The sequence below is a fragment of the Gobius niger genome (genome assembly GCF_951799975.1).
Source record: "Gobius niger genome assembly, chromosome: 9".
Classification (NCBI taxonomy): Eukaryota; Metazoa; Chordata; class Actinopteri; order Gobiiformes; family Gobiidae; genus Gobius; species Gobius niger.
The window spans coordinates 35,566,161-35,582,499 of record NC_136860.1 but is presented as its reverse complement, the minus strand read 5'-3'; the positions used below and the strand labels follow the sequence as shown (position 1 = coordinate 35,582,499).

General features: G+C 41.8%; 1 protein-coding gene across 1 annotated transcript; it reads right to left on the bottom strand.

The window, feature by feature from the left end:
• Window positions 1-497: 497 nt before the first annotated feature.
• gdf3 (growth differentiation factor 3) lies at window positions 498-13,576 on the bottom strand (the record flags this gene model as incomplete). Its single annotated transcript, XM_079563678.1, has 5 exons — window positions 498-737; window positions 5,872-6,077; window positions 7,609-7,800; window positions 9,676-9,873; window positions 13,222-13,576. 5 exons carry the CDS (start codon window positions 13,574-13,576, stop codon window positions 498-500), a joined length of 1,191 nt encoding a protein of 396 aa, XP_079419804.1.
• Window positions 13,577-16,339: the final 2,763 nt, after the last annotated feature.

Genomic DNA, 16,339 nt, shown 5'->3' with positions numbered 1-16,339 from the left:
AAAGTGCGATTATGCTAATTTTGTAATCGTTTACTGTTGTAATCGAAATCGTAATCGAATTTCAATTAATTGCACAGCCCTAATTCAAGTCATTTAAGACAATGCTTGATTTTTTCTTTTTGTAGTGTGTATATTGTTCGGGACTTTAGCATTGAGATAACCTGTGTTTAGAAATTGTACTTGTTATAGGGAATAAATCTTCTTTGACTAAAGCTACTGAATTCTGGTGGTTTCTCCTCGGACCTTGGGATCAACGAACGCGCTGGCGAGACCTTTTTGATACTTTAATACTTAAAACTTAACCGTTTAACTGTGTTTAAATTGATCTTACGGAGTTTTAATTTTGAGTTTTAATATTTCCCGTGAAATCGCCCACAGGGGTTAAAGTAAATCTTCGTTTCCGTCCACCCCAAGGAATAAACTCTCCCTGAACAAACATCTTGAATCACTTTTATTCATCATCATCATATAAAACATGTAAAATGTGTAAAAGCGTCTCATCTGCAGCCGCACTCGTCCACCACCATGTCCTGGTAGTGCCGCAGCACCACGTTGTCGTTGTTGTCGTAGTAGAGCATGGACACGGGCGACAGGCGGATGGGGACGCAGCAGGGCTGGGGGGTGCCCTGGGGGTCCAGCGAGTGCACCAGCGTCTGCAGGATGGCGTGGTTCGTCCCGTTCAGGGTCTCGCTCAGGGGGAACGGGCAGTCGCCGAGGCAGTAGTTCGCCATGTAGCCCTGAGGAGTCACAAAACAACAGTGATCACAGGGTTCAGTCACAAAACAACAGTGATCACAGGGTTCAGACCCAAAACAACAGTGATCACAGGGTTCAGTCACAAAACAACAGTGATCACAGGGTTCAGTCACAAAACAACAGTCAGTACAGGGTTCAGACACAAAACAACAGTGATCACAGGGTTCAGACACAAAACAAAAAAAAGACAAAAATCCAGCAGAAAAAAGACAAAAATCCAGCAGAAAAAAGACAAAAATCCAGCAGAAAAAAGACAAAAATCCAGCAGAAAAAAGACAAAAATCCAGCAGAAAAAAGACAAAAATCCAGCAGAAAAAAGACAAAAATCCAGCAGAAAAAAAGACAAAAATCCAGCAGAAAAAAGACAAAAATCCAGCAGAAAAAAGACAAAAATCCAGCAAAAAAGTGACAAAAATCATGCAGAAAAAAGAAAAAAATCCAGCAGAAAAAAGACAAAAATCCAACCAAAAAGTGACAAAAATCCATTTAAAAAAATGATAAAAATCCAACAAAAAAGTGACAAAAATCCAGCAAAAAAAAAAGACAAAAATCCAGCAGAAAAAAGACAAAAATCCATTTAAAAAAGTGACAAAAATCCAGCAAAAAAGTGACAAAAATCCAGCAGAAAAAAGTGACAAAAATCCAGCAAAAAAGTGACAAAAATCCAGCAAAAAAAAAGACAAAAATCCAGCAGAAAAAAGACAAAAATCCAGTACAGGGTTCAGACACAAAACAACAGTGATCACAGGGTTCAGACACAAAACAACAGTGATCACAGGGTTCAGACACAAAACAACAGTGATCACAGGGTTCAGACACAAAACAACAGTGATCACAGGGTTCAGACACAAAACAACAGTGAGTACAGGGTTCAGACACAAAACAACAGTGATCACAGGGTTCAGACACAAAACAACAGTGATCACAGGGTTCAGACACAAAACAACAGTGATCACAGGGTTCAGACACAAAACAACAGTGATCACAGGGTTCAGACACAAAACAACAGTGATCACAGGGTTCAGACACAAAACAACAGTGATCACAGGGTTCAGACACAAAACAACAGTCAGTACAGGGTTCAGACACAAAACAACAGTCATTACAGGGTTCAGACACAAAACAACAGTCAGTACAGGGTTCACACAAAACAACAGTCATTACAGGGTTCAGACACAAAACAACAGTCAGTACAGGGTTCACACAAAACAACAGTGAGTACAGGGTTCAGACGCAAAACAACAGCGATCACAGGGTTCAGACACAAAACAACAGTGATCACAGGGTTCAGTCACAAAACAACAGTGATCACAGGGTTCAGACACAAAACAACAGTGATCACAGGGTTCAGACACAAAACAACAGCGATCACAGGGTTCAGACACAAAACAACAGTGATCACAGGGTTCAGACACAAAACAACAGTGATCACAGGGTTCAGACACAAAACAAAAGTCATTACAGGGTTCAGACACAAAACAACAGTGATCACAGGGTTCAGACACAAAACAACAGTGATCACAGGGTTCAGACACAAAACAACAGTGATCACAGGGTTCAGACACAAAACAAAAAAAAGACAAAAATCCAGCAGAAAAAAGACAAAAATCCAGCAGAAAAAAGACAAAAATCCAGCAGAAAAAAGACAAAAATCCAGCAAAAAAGTGACAAAAATCCAGCAAAAAAGTGACAAAAATCCAGCAAAAAAGACAAAAATCCAGCAGAAAAAGTGACAAAAATCCAGTAAAAAAGTGACAAAAATCCAGCAAAAAAAAAAAAAAATCCAGCAGAAAAAAGACAAAAATCCAGCAGAAAAAAGACAAAAATCCAGCAAAAAAGTGACAAAAATCCAGCAGAAAAAGTGACAAAAATCCAGCAAAAAAGTGACAAAAATCCAGCAAAAAAAAAGACAAAAATCCAGCAGAAAAAAGACAAAAATCCAGCAGAAAAAAGACAAAAATCCAGCAAAAAAGTGACAAAAATCCAGCAAAAAAAAAGACAAAAATCCAGCAGAAAAAAGACAAAAATCCAGTACAGGGTTCAGTCACAAAACAACAGTGATCACAGGGTTCAGACACAAAACAACAGTGATCACAGGGTTCAGACACAAAACAACAGTGATCACAGGGTTCAGACACAAAACAACAGTGATCACAGGGTTCAGACACAAAACAACAGTGATCACAGGGTTCAGACACAAAACAACAGTGATCACAGGGTTCAGACACAAAACAACAGTGAGTACAGGGTTCAGACACAAAACAACAGTGATCACAGGGTTCAGACACAAAACAACAGTGATCACAGGGTTCAGACACAAAACAACAGTCAGTACAGGGTTCAGACACAAAACAACAGTGATCACAGGGTTCAGACACAAAACAACAGTGATCACAGGGTTCAGACACAAAACAACAGTGATCACAGGGTTCAGACACAAAACAACAGTCAGTACAGGGTTCAGACACAAAACAACAGTGATCACAGGGTTCAGACACAAAACAACAGTGATCACAGGGTTCAGACAGGAAGAGTCTCACATCGAGCGCTTAAACACTACTTTTTAATGCCACAAGCGGGGCCGGACTGGGACTGAAAAACAGCCCTGGACTCGGACCAGCCTGGCCCAAATTAGCGTAACTGTGACACTTCCACAAATACATATTTTAACCTCTTACCTCCCGCCTAAACCAAATGCAGTCTGTCCTCTTTTGGCTGTGTAACACCTCATTTGAAAGCTAAGACCCACAAAACTGACCTTTTTCCTCGTGTTGTTGCTGTGTTTTGTCACCTTTATGTTTTTCTTTTTTTTCTTTTTCATTTGTGTCACATTTTTGTTGAATTTTTGTCATTTTTTGTCACATTTTTGTCACATTTTTGGTGCTTTTTTCCCAAGAATCTTTTTGATTGGGGTAAAGCCAAACTGGAGAAAATGGGATCCGTTCAGGTGGGAGTCTCTTACCTCCCGCCTAAACATTAACGAGTGCATTTTCCCCAGTTCGGCTTTTTATTATTGTTTTTTTGATCGGCATCATCAGCAAAAAGAGCGGGAAAGGCGGTCGTAGAAACAGAAGCAAAATCATTCATATAAATAATAAATAATAACGGTCCCAAAACTGAACCTTGTGGTGCACCATACTCCACGGAATTCCTTTTAGATTCAGGTTTTTTTATACTGGGCTTTACCCAAATCTAAAGGCTTCTCGACTGGAGATCAAAGGAAAGCTAAGACCTACAAAAGTGACGGAAACTTTTCGTCACGTCGCCACATTTTTGTCATATTTTTAATTATTTTTTCTATCATTTTTTGTTGTGTTTTTTCTCATGTTTTCATCCTCTTTTTCTCACCATTTTGATGCTTTTCATTTTTGCTTTTAGATTTGGGTAAAGCTCGGTTGAGGCGGGACTGGTGGCCCTTCTGTGCTCTTCCAGAACGGACTTGTGGCCGCTCCGCCCCGGGCCACAAGCGGAGAAAGAACTCAGCGCAGAGTCTTAACCCCCGCCGGAACCAACCACATTTTATCCAGTTCGACTTTAACCAAATCTAAAAGCTTCTCGGCTGGAGTTTACAGCCAGAGTAACACCTCATTTGAAAGCTAAGACCTACAAAACTGATCTAAATTTTTAGCTCATGTTTTACTGAGTTTTCTTACTGTATTCTTTGTGACCGTTTTGATGAGTTTTTAAAATCACAGTTTTTGTTATTATGTTAATTATACTCATTTACATCTCGTTTTTGTCGCCATTTTCGATAGTCGATATTAAAGCTAACAGGCCACTGTTCGTACATACTGGGATATGTTCTTACCAGACCTTATTATACGGCTCTTCACAACGTCAGCAGAAGCTCCGTTGATTTGAATGGGATTTTCCAACGTTCTCCCGGTCATTATTTTCTGATAAAGGACGTCTGAGAAAAATAATGACGCTGCCAATGTTAACGGAGTTGGTGTTTTCATATCACTCCGCACGTACGTAGCAGCGACACTATCTGTCCCGTCACTGAGAGAGAAGTCGGGGAATCGTGAGTCTGACTTACCCAGAGATTCACCACCATTCCTCCAACTGCACCTTCAGCTAAGTAGCTAGGCTAGCTGCTAGCCTTGCTGCTTCTAGCCTAGCCAAACGTTTTGGAAACTTTTGGGAACTATTTGAAGCGGAAGTCATTAAATAAACCTTTCGACCTTCATAAAAGTGTACGAAGTTTATGTTGTGTGTTCAGTTGGAAAATGGTCGAATAATAAGCGGGATCATGTGTAGAACGCTGGTCATTATCGGGAAAATAAGCACCTTCAGGGCGAAACAAGAGGGTTCGGTACTTATTTTCCAGATAATTTCCTATTGTAAAACAGTACTTCTGTACTTTTTAACATGACATGACCAATATTTATTGAACATGGGACAGTGATACTCTGAATGCTAACCACTGACAAAGTGGCAAAAGAGCAACAAAAACGTGCCGGAAAAGCCACAATTAAAAAGTGATGAGGAGAAAAGTGACAAAAACGCAACAACAAAAACATGAGATTAAAAAGTGACAAGAGCGCAACAAAAAAGGCGAATAATCTAAACTATATTGTAAAGCGTAATAATACCAGGAGTAGTTTGGCATCCGCACAGTAAAGTGAAGATTACTGTGCGGATGCCAAACTACTCCTGGTATTATTACGCCTTACAATATAGTTCCCCTTTTATCCACTTAGAAAATCCACATTGTTTAATTTTGTGTAATTATACTTTGTAGTGGAACACTTCACGTAACCATATTTAAATAGGGAAAACGTGGAAGAGCTTGGTAGCTTCTATCTTGACCTGTTTTGGAGCTATAGAGGAGAGAGGGAGAGGCTAAATGCTAACGCCGTCTGCGCTGTGTTTACGTGACTGAAGATCAGACAGGTCCTAAAGAACTCGTCACAGCTCAGGTAAGAACATATCTCAGTATGGAAAAACAGTGGCCTGTTCCTTTAATGCTTTAGAATGCCCTGTGTAAACCCTGCCTTTATGACCCGACTCTCACCAGACAAAGCTGACTCTTAAAAGCTGTAAGTAAAACATAATGTAACTCTGATGACTGACCCTGAAACCCCCCCTCAGGACAGCCGCTCTCACACAGACCTGCGGCGCGATGATCCAGTCCTGCCAGCCCACGTCCTTGAAGTCGATGAAGAGCCTCCGGGCCTTGCAGACGTTGGCCGGGGAGACGGGGAGGTGCACGGTGCTCCTCCTCTGACGGGACCGGCACTGATCCGGGTTCAGAGACACCACGACCAGCGAGGAGACGACCAGCGGCAGCGGGAAGGACGGGTGTGAGTGAACCGAGCCTGGGGAGGGGAGGGGGGAGGTCAGGGGTCACAAATCAATTCAAGATCAACACAACGAGCCACTTCTGAGAACACATTTCAGTCACACATATGCATTTCCTGTGAACATGTGGAGTGAAATTGTTGAGTGATGTTAGAATTTCACAATAAATTTAGATATACAGTCAGTTTGAGTCCAACTTAGTGCTTTCTGATGACTTTTAAGGCCTACATTTTGGCAGTTAAGGTGCATTTTTTGTGATGAAATAAAGTGTTTTGTACAGTTTTGTTAAAAGAATTGTGAACAAAATATTTCGTCTCCATCCTGTACTTCGGGACCGGCCGTTTCCAAGTCACTCCTGAAAGGCTGATGAATAAAACAGATGTGATTTCTCTTTACTGGAACAGCTTTGCAGCGAAGGGGAGAAAGGAAAGAAAGGACTTTTATTTGTGTGGCGCCTTCACCGAAGCGTTTAACGTGGGATAGTTTCCATTTGCTTCACACACAGTGGAGAAGCACTAACGGACCTGTCGACCAGTATCATTCACTTACTCACAAGCGACATTAACAGGAAGTGAAAAAAACACAGAATATTTAGTTTCAGTTTCAGTTTTAGATCAATACAGTATTGCTTTTTTATTATAGTAGAAGCTCTGTTGATTTGAATGGGATTTCCCAACGTTCTCCCGGTCATTATTTTCTGATAAAGGACCTCTGAGAAAAATAATGACGCTGCCAATGGCAACGGAGTTGGTGCTTTCATATCACTCCGCACGTACGTAGCAGCGACACTATCTGTCCCGTCACTGAGAGAGAAGTCGGGGAATCGTGAGTCTGACTTTCAACTTACCCAGAGATTCACCACGATTCCTCCAACTGCGCCTTCAGCTAAGTAGCTAGGCTAACTGCTAGCCCTGCTGCTTCTAGCCTAGCAAAACGTTGCCGAGCAACGCGCAAACTTTTGGGAACTATTTGTTGTGGAAGTCATTAAATAAACCTTTCGACCTTCATAAAAGTGTACAAAGTTTATGTTGTGTGTGTTCAGTTGGAAAATGGCCGAATAATAAGCGGGATAATGTATAGAACGCTGGTCATTATCGGGAAAATAAGCACCTTCAGGCCCTGTCGGTGCTTATTTTCCAGATAATGACCAGCGTTCTATACATTAACCCTTACTTAAAATCAACAAAGTGTCAGAATGTGATGATGTGTTTGAGAATATTGAGATTTTCTGCGGCTTCTGCTGCTTTAAACATTTGCACTCCCTACACGTGTTTGTGTTTACATGGAGCAGGTGCAGGTGAGGGGTGTGTTGGGGGGACATCTGAGAGGTGCGGGAGGTGTAGCGCTCGTCTGCTTCTTCGAGACGTTTCTCGCAGTTTTGAAGGTGGCGCATTTAGCGATGCAATGTGGGAACGCAACAATTCAGGGCTGACAAAACGGAGTAGCTGAGAAATGGAGTGGCAGCTTTAAATACAAAAACCCACTAACCCTGTAGTCTCTCTCGGCCTCTGTGGGCCTGTTCTGTGCTTGTAGCGCTCGTTTACACACCTGAGTGAAATGCCAGCAGGTCGTCCGAGTGAGCGCTGAGCGGGATCATCTCCAAAACCAGCCCGAGGTTCCTGCCCGGCTTCCTCCAGGACTCGGCCACTGAGGTCAGGTCTATGGTCACCTCTGTGGACTCGGGCTGCAGCTGCACCGACTGAGACAGGAGCAGCCGCCTGTTCGCCTGCCGGTCCACACCTTAATCACAGAGAGAGAGGAATCTGTAGAAGTGGAGGGAATCCTGTGTTCACCAGCCCTGACCTGCCGACCTTTAGAGATGTGAGATCTGGCATTAAAATGTGATATATTCATATTATTTCGGCTTTTTACAGAGGGGGTATTATGCAAAATGGACTTTTTCAAGCTTTCCATCATGTTATTCTGTCACTCCCTCATTAAAAACATGCCTGAAGTGTTGCCTTGGCACATTCACGTATTTTTGAGTAATCTGTAAAAACTCTGATGGCGGCCATTTTTGGGATAGGTTTGCCTGAGTCCTCCTAGGAACGCCCCCACCTCCTGGAGACGCCTCCGAGCTTTGGTCACCAGCCGAGTAACCAACCACTGCTCCTCAGCAGAACCCCCTCCCCACTGATGCCACAGACAGCGTGTGGAGGGGGCGTGTCTAAAGGCTCAGAGGTTCTTAAAGAGACAGAGGCCTATTTCAAGACATTCACTACAGCCATTTTGAGAGAGACATTTTATACAAGGCAGTTATTCTAATTTACTGCATTTACAGACCAACAGAAGGTTTGTCATCATTGTAGTGTGATATAGACTGGTGCTATGGGACTGAAAAAAGCAGAACACCCCCTCTTTAAAGCATCTTTACACACATCAGCATTGTTATTGAGAGTCTGCATTCAGTTATTCCGGGTTGTTTTTCAATGCTATAGTAATTCCAAGTTCAATCCATTGTTTGTTTTTGGCTGAGTTTGCAAAAAAAAATGTGTCGATCTCAGTCAAATGAAGACTTTAGTGATATACTATAGATGGGTTTCCGTTCCCATGATCCTCTGCGCCGCGCCGCCATTTTGTGTGGCGTTCGACAATGTTTATGCACGACTCGCATGCACATTTCATGAATAATTGTGTCGACTACGGCCGTTCTGTAGTCGCTAATGTGTTATATTCACTCACAATGAGCCATGTGATGGGGAGGCTAACATAATCATCGTGATGTACACATGCACGGTGATCACAACAGTAAAACACGTAGGCCTGACCGTGCACTTAAACTTGTCCATCGAACCAAACAAACAGCCGTCATGTGAGCGGATAAACAATGAGGAATGGCTGTATTTATAACGTGTATCAGCGCCGATCTGTGCTGCGTTTACCTCCTGATGAACCAAGAGCGGAGCAGCCGCCTCACTCTCGCCTCCCCGGCCTTCTCCTCACACTCTCCCCGACCTTCTCCTCGCGCTCTCACCGGGTCTCACTTTACGGGGACGTCCGGTGCTTCCTCCGTGATTTGTCCGAGTCTCATCTCTCTGCGAGCTGCTAACTGTACCTGGTTTGCGTTTGGCATCAGCATGAAAAAATACAAGTCTATGAGCTCATCGTAGACTTGCTTTATTTCATGCTAGCAGCTAGCCCCGCTGTCACATCTGTCTGTTCTATCTGTCAGATAAAAGCTGACAGACCCTGGCAAAACCAGGGAACATCAGCCAAGACATGAGACTCAGACACAGAGCGGAATAAGCTCAGGCTGCCCCGTAAAGTCAGACCCGACACCCGGGACGAGCGGTCGGCGGCCAAAGTTTAAATCTCTCGTACGAAAGTTTTTATGTTTCTGTTACTTAGTGATGAATTACTTTAGAGACATTGAGACGTTTTCTCTTCGTCGTGTCGGGATCAGCTCCACACGACACAGGTGTGAGCACTATTTCTTCATCATATTATCAATGATCCGTAACAATCAATTAGACCCTTGACACACAAGATGGCGCCGTATGGAACTGTGCGGGAGTGTGACGTCAATGGAAAACTATCCATTGTGTCATACGGATATTGCATCACCCAATATCGCGATACGACAGCGCGTTTTGAGTGATTTCCCGCAGGCCTCACCTTTGAGGGCGGCGCGCAGGACCCTGTACAGGGACACGCTGAGGGCGCGGTCGGCGCTCAGGAGCTCGGACGACAGCAGGGGGCGCCAGTGGAAGCGGATCTCCAGTCGGGCCAAACTCAGCTGCTCCTCGGGCTGAAGCACCGACACGTTAAAGAACAGCTGCTTCTCCAGAGAACTCCAGCCCGACACCGGTCCGCCTGCAGGACGGGAGGGGAACGACGGGGGTTATTCTTCCTATGGAGAGACTTTACAGCGGCCCAGGGGAAGATGATCCTTTTGTGCAGAATAAAACATTAAACACTCAAGAACACACTGAACACATGAATTCACGTGAGAAAGTTAAAGTTACCAAATGAAAGAGGAATATGTGAATCTCAGACCAGTGATTTTACTGTATTGTGCAGCCCTGGTCCACTTAAATGGGACAGTATATAAATTTAATGAGTTTAAACACTGAAAAGGAACCTAGAGCCCCCTCCCACAGCTGCAGCCCAGTGGAGGCGTCACAAGAGGCAAACAGAGGAGGAGGTATCCGGGCATGATAAGAAGCCTCCGAATTGGGCTAACTGACAGTTAGGAAGGAGTTAGGAAAAGGAGTCTCAATGCTAACTATCATAGCCACTTTAGCATAGGGACCTCTAGTGTGGACATTCGGATACAGCGTATGTTGCTGCATACGCAATACAGTAGGGGGCGGCATGTGCTTTGTTTGCCTGCAGTCCGCCAATAACCTCAAAGAAGAAGAACAGCAGCTGTTGGTGATGTCACTTCCCCCTCCCCTGGATTTATTTATTTATTTATTTTTCTTCATTTTTTGTTATTTAACAGATGTGATTGCAAAATAAGAATGCTGTCAAAGTACATGTATACATATAAGCATATTCACATTTTTAAGGCCAGGAGGGAGACGTTGAACAAAAACAAAAGAAACATAAAAAAAGAAAAAGAAAAAAGGGAAATACAGAAAATAAAGTAAGAGTCATACAGAATAGATCAAGACATAAAGGGGGATTTTGAATCAATACATTATGATACAGGATGACATAAATGCAGCATTTACTGTGTTATGTGGTATTTGCAGAATGCGTTATGGGCTTTGATGGCTTTTTGATTAGCCACTGTCTTTATTGTTTTAAGATATTGATTGAGTTCGTTTATAAAAGTCCATTTGGCTTTGTTTGTGCCCACTTAGTTTTATGAATATGATATTTGGCCAGGTGGATGATAGTCTGAACCAGAAGGGAAAGGTCTTTGGGAATATTTGAATCATCAAAATAAAACATGATTCTCCTGGAGGCTGATCACATGGCCAGTTTTGTTCTGGATCAGTTGTTGTATATGTGACCATAGGCTGTGACTGTATGTGCAGTGATAAAACAGGTGGATGATGGTTTCTTCTTCAGTTTGACAGAAGTCGCATTTATAATATATGTCGAGTTTGAATCTTTCAAGTGTTTTTTTTTAGCAGGGTATATGTTATGTAGGATTTTATATGAGATTTCTTTGACTTTATTATAGATGCACAGCTTCTCACCAACCAGCCACGCCCTGCTCCAGTTTACTTCCCCAAATCCTGAGCTCCAGTGCGACGTTGCTCTCGGTCTCTGCACAGGCTGGATGAGGTTTCTGATGTATTTATTTGGACATGTTCTTTTAGTGATATCAATTTCTCCTATAAACAATTTGTTCTGAATTTTCTGTGTTTCATTATTGAATTGATCATTTTTTTAAGAGATGCATTATTCCTTTTGGTTTGGATTTACAAACGTGAACATATTCACGCTGCGGAATTGGACATTTGTATATTGTGATGAATTCGTTGTATGAAAATGCTTGTCCCTGCTGATTGATGCGTTGATTAGTCCATATTATTCCGTTATCATACCAGGTTTTGAGAAAGAGCGTTTTGTTGCGATGTTTAATATATTGATTGTTCCAGATGTAGCACCTGGTTGGTGAGAAGCTGTGCTCGTGCATCAGCCTCCAGGAGAGCAACGCCTGCTTGTGGAAGTCTGAGAGTTTGATGGGTAGTTTTTCGGGTTTATAATTACATTTTAGAAGAAATTCAATTCCTCCAATTTGATTAAAAATGTATTTGGGGATTGTATTCCATATATTTATTTTTCCTTTTACTAGTTGGGATATCCATTTCATTTTGAAGACATTGTTGACAGTTTCAAAGCTCAGAACTTCCAGCCCTCCATTTCCCCTCTGGTTGCAAAATACACTGCTCACAAAAACTTAGGGCACACTCAAAAAACACAATGTAACTCCAAGTCAGTCACATTTCTGGGATATCAGACTGTCCAGTTAGGAAGCCACGCTTATTGTGAATCAGTTTCACCTGGTGTTGTGGAAATTAAACAGACACAGGTGGAAATGAGCGGCAATTAGCAAGATCACTCCAAAAGAGGAACCACAGACCATTTCCCTGCCTTCATCCTTTGTACCGTATTTTTGGAACACTTTTGCATTTGTCCAGTGTTCTCACCACTAGAGGCATCATGAGGAGCATCTACAACCCACAGAAGCTGCTCAGGGAGTGATGCTCATCCAAAATGACACGTCCATTCGTGTTGTGGCAAGAAGGTTTGCTGTGTCTCCCAGCGCAGTGTCCAGAGCATGGAGGAGACACCAGGAGACAGGCCAGTACACCAGGAGACCTGGGGGGGGCGACCGAGGTCAACAACCCAGCAGCAGGACCGCTATCTGCTCATGTGTGCACGGAGAAACAGGAGAAGCACTGCCCGAGCCCAATGACCTCCAGAGGGCCACAAATGTGCATGTTGGTCCTCAAACGGTCAGAAACCGACTCCATGAGGGGGGTATGAGGGGGTATGAGGGGGGTATGAGGGGGGTATGAGGGGGGTATGAGGGCCCGACGTCCATAAGTTGTTTGTGAGCAGTGTACATCCTTCTTTAAATAATGAGCTTTGTGTTTCCAGATGAAGTTATACAACAGTCTGTCAAGTTTTGTACATACTATTTGAGGCATATTCATTGACAGAGAAATATATACTGACCTTGAAACACCTTCCCCTTTGGACAATAAGACTCTGCCATAGATTGAAAGATCACGCATGAGCCACATATTAAATTTGGTGGTGATTTGCTTGATGATGGGGTCAAAGTTTAAGCTGCATCTTAATATTTGGTCACTGTTTTATATTACTCCAAGGTAGGTTATAGTTCTCTTAACTGGGATACCATGTATTTCAAGGTCATTACAATTTTTGAGTGGCAACAGAACAGATTTATTTAAATTCATTCTTAACCCAGACACCTCTGAGAACTCTTTGATACACTCGACTGGATAAAGATGGTCGAACTGGGAAAATGTTGCTGAAACAAAATGGATAATGTGCAAAAAAAAAAAAAAAAAAAACATACAAAAGGTGACACAACACAGCAACAACGCGAGGATAGAGCTCAGTTTCGTGGGTCTTAGCTTTCAAATGAGGTGTTACACAGCCAAAAGAGGACAGAATGCATTGGTGGTAAGAGGTTAAAGACAGTCCTTAACCTGGGCCCCCCACGCCGCTCACCTTGGTCCTGCACGTAGCGGATGATGTTCCCCCTCACCCCGTACTCCGCCACGGTGCACGGGTCTCTGTCCGGCTGCTGCGCCCGCGCGTGCTCCGCGCCCCGGAACATCCTCCACAGCGCGGCGGGGACATGGCGCGCGGGCGGACGGGGCTGACGGTCCGCAGCTGCGGCAGGAGGAGCGGCAGGAGCGGCAGGAGCGGCAGGAGGAGCAGGAGCGGCAGGAGCAGCGGGCCGCGGTCTGGAGCTCAGCCCGAGGGAGGAGAGGAACAGCCGCTCCTGGGCGCGCGGGTCCTCGGAGCGCGCGGAGGAGAGCCAGGAGGCCAGCAGCAGGACGCACGCGGGCCCGGGCTCCATGCTGAGGGGTGCGGGGTGAAGGGGTGAGTGAGGCGGGTTTGGGGGAGATAAATGAACCACAGGAGAGAGTTTGACCCCGTGACCCCCAGATAAGATAACACGTGAAGGGGCGGGGCTATCAGGTAATTTAGTAGCCATTTATCAGCTGAGAAAAGAGAACGTGCTTATGTTTGTTTTATTATCAAAATGTTAACAATGAACAAACCAAAAGCAAAATAGAAAAAAAATAATAAAAAGGAGGCGGGGCCACTTTTGTGTCCCGACCCACCAGTTGAGAATCACTGCTGTAAACGGCTTGAATGCACTTAAATATTTAATAGTTTAATGAATATTTAATACCCACCGTTTCCATAATATTTTGGTTTGTACTTTTACATTGATTTTAAATTGATTTTCATTTTCTTAAAGGAACAGGCACCGTTTTTACATACTGAGATATGTTCTTACCTGAGCTGTGACGAGTTCTTTAGGACCTGTCTGATCTTCACCCGTGCCTTCGTGAATTAAGAGATTAAATCTAATGTCTGAGTAGATTTGGTCTGGTGTTCGATTAGATAAAACCTCTAGTCGTCGTTATTCTCTTAATTCAGATAATTTTGTGTCATTTCAAGGGAAAAAACAATTAATGGTCTGATTTCAAGTGGGTTTTATTCTTGCTCCATCGGCGCTACAGCGTTTGTATCTTGGATTAGTTCAAACCGACTCAAATTCAACATAGAAGAACTTTAATTCAAGCCATTTTAAGTCATTTATCTAATTTAAGATGGTCATGTTTCCAGTGTTGTGCTTCACTTTGGGCTAATAATCAGAATAATCAGCGGCTTCGGCCCTTGGTCTGTTTACAATGAAGAAAATCGGCCCCTCCCTTAAGAGAACTTGCCTCCCCCTGGTTTCATGTAACATAAAAACCTTCCATTTTCTTGCCCAAATTCTAAAACTCCAAAACTCTGTGCCAAAGAGTCCATGTCGATCTCCGAGTGATTTGGTCTCGATCCAGGGGAATGACCTGAAGATGGATGAAAGCTCTTACAGATGGGGGTTCTCCAAGGTGGAACAGCAGACATCAGTTAAAAAGCTTGAGTTCAGTTGTTCAGATGTTTTGTTTGGACAGTTCCAAAAAGCGTGACCTTGTGACGCCCAACTTTAGAAAGTGTAAGTGGCTGTAAAAAGTTAAATATACAATTGTAGACTTGTGTTCACTGAAACTCTTAACTCCCGCCTGAACCGAGAGGATCTTTTTCCTCACGTCATCAGACTTTCCATCATTTTTTTGTTGGGTATTCAACTCATTTTTGTAACTTTTTGTCAAATTTTAGAAATTGTTTTGGCAATTTTTTCCCCCACATTTTTGTCTTTGTTTTGTCATATTGTCATTTTTCGTCAATTTTTTTGTCATATTTTTGTCATTTTTTAAATAATTTTTTCGTCATATTTTCGTCATTTTTTTTGTCATATTTTTTTCATTTTTTTGTAATTTTTTCGTCTTTTTTTTGTCACATTTTTGTCATTTTTTCATCAATTTTTTGTCATATTTTTGTCACATTTTGTCACTTTTTTGTCATTTTTTCATCAATTTTTTTAATCAAATTTTAGTCATTTTTTTCGTCCATTTTTTCATCAATTTATCAAATTTGTCATTTTTTTGTCACATTTTTGTCATTTTTTTTGTCATTTTTTGTCATTTTTTTGTCATATTTTAGTAATTTTTTTGTCATTTTTTTATCATTTTTTCGTCAATTTTTTTGTCATATTTTAGTAATTTTTTTGTCATTTTTTTAAATCAATTTTTTGTCATTTTTTCATCAATTTTTTATCAAATTTGTCATTTTTTCATCATTTTTTTGTCAATTTTTTATATCAAATTTTTGTCATTTTTTGGTCATTTTTTCATCCATTTTTTGTCATATTTTTGTCACATTTTGTCACTTTTTTGTCATTTTTTCATCAATTTTTTTAATCAAATTTTAGTCATTTTTTTCGTCCATTTTTTCATCAATTTATCAAATTTGTCATTTTTTTGTCACATTTTTGTCATTTTTTTTGTCATTTTTTGTCATTTTTTTGTCATATTTTAGTAATTTTTTTGTCATTTTTTTGTCATTTTTTCGTCCATTTTTTATAATCAATTTTTTGTCATTTTTTCATCAATTTTTTATCAAATTTGTCATTTTTTTCGTCATTTTTTTGTCAATTTTTTCTATCAAATTTTTGTCATTTTTTTGTCACACTTTTGTCATTTTTTGTCATTTTTTGGTCATATTTTTGTGAATATTTTCTCACTTTTTTGTCACGTTTCCATCATTGTTTTCGTCTCAGTTTTGTTGCTATTTCCACACCTTTTTTCCAGAAGCTTTTGGATTGGGGTAAAGCCAAACTGGAGAAAATGTGCTCGGTTCAGGCGGGAGTTAAGGGGTTAAAGGCCCTGCACCAACCGGTCTTCATTCATAAATGAGAGAGAGCACCATTTTAACTTTTTTCTAACACATTTGTTCATAGTTCACACAGGCCTGCAGTCTCTAAACAACCTGTAACGTACAATTAAAACACACAATTGTTTAGTTCCATTGATTTTTTGTTTTTTTAATATCGTTGGCAACAAAGATGGATCTGAATCGTTATTTACAGTTGTTGTTTTTTTTATGTACAGCAGTTTCTCCAGTGTTGTGTTTCTACAGGGCGACCAGCAGAGGGCGTGTGCATAGCTCGGACACAGATCTGTCACACGCAGCCCACACACGCACACACACACACACACACACACAC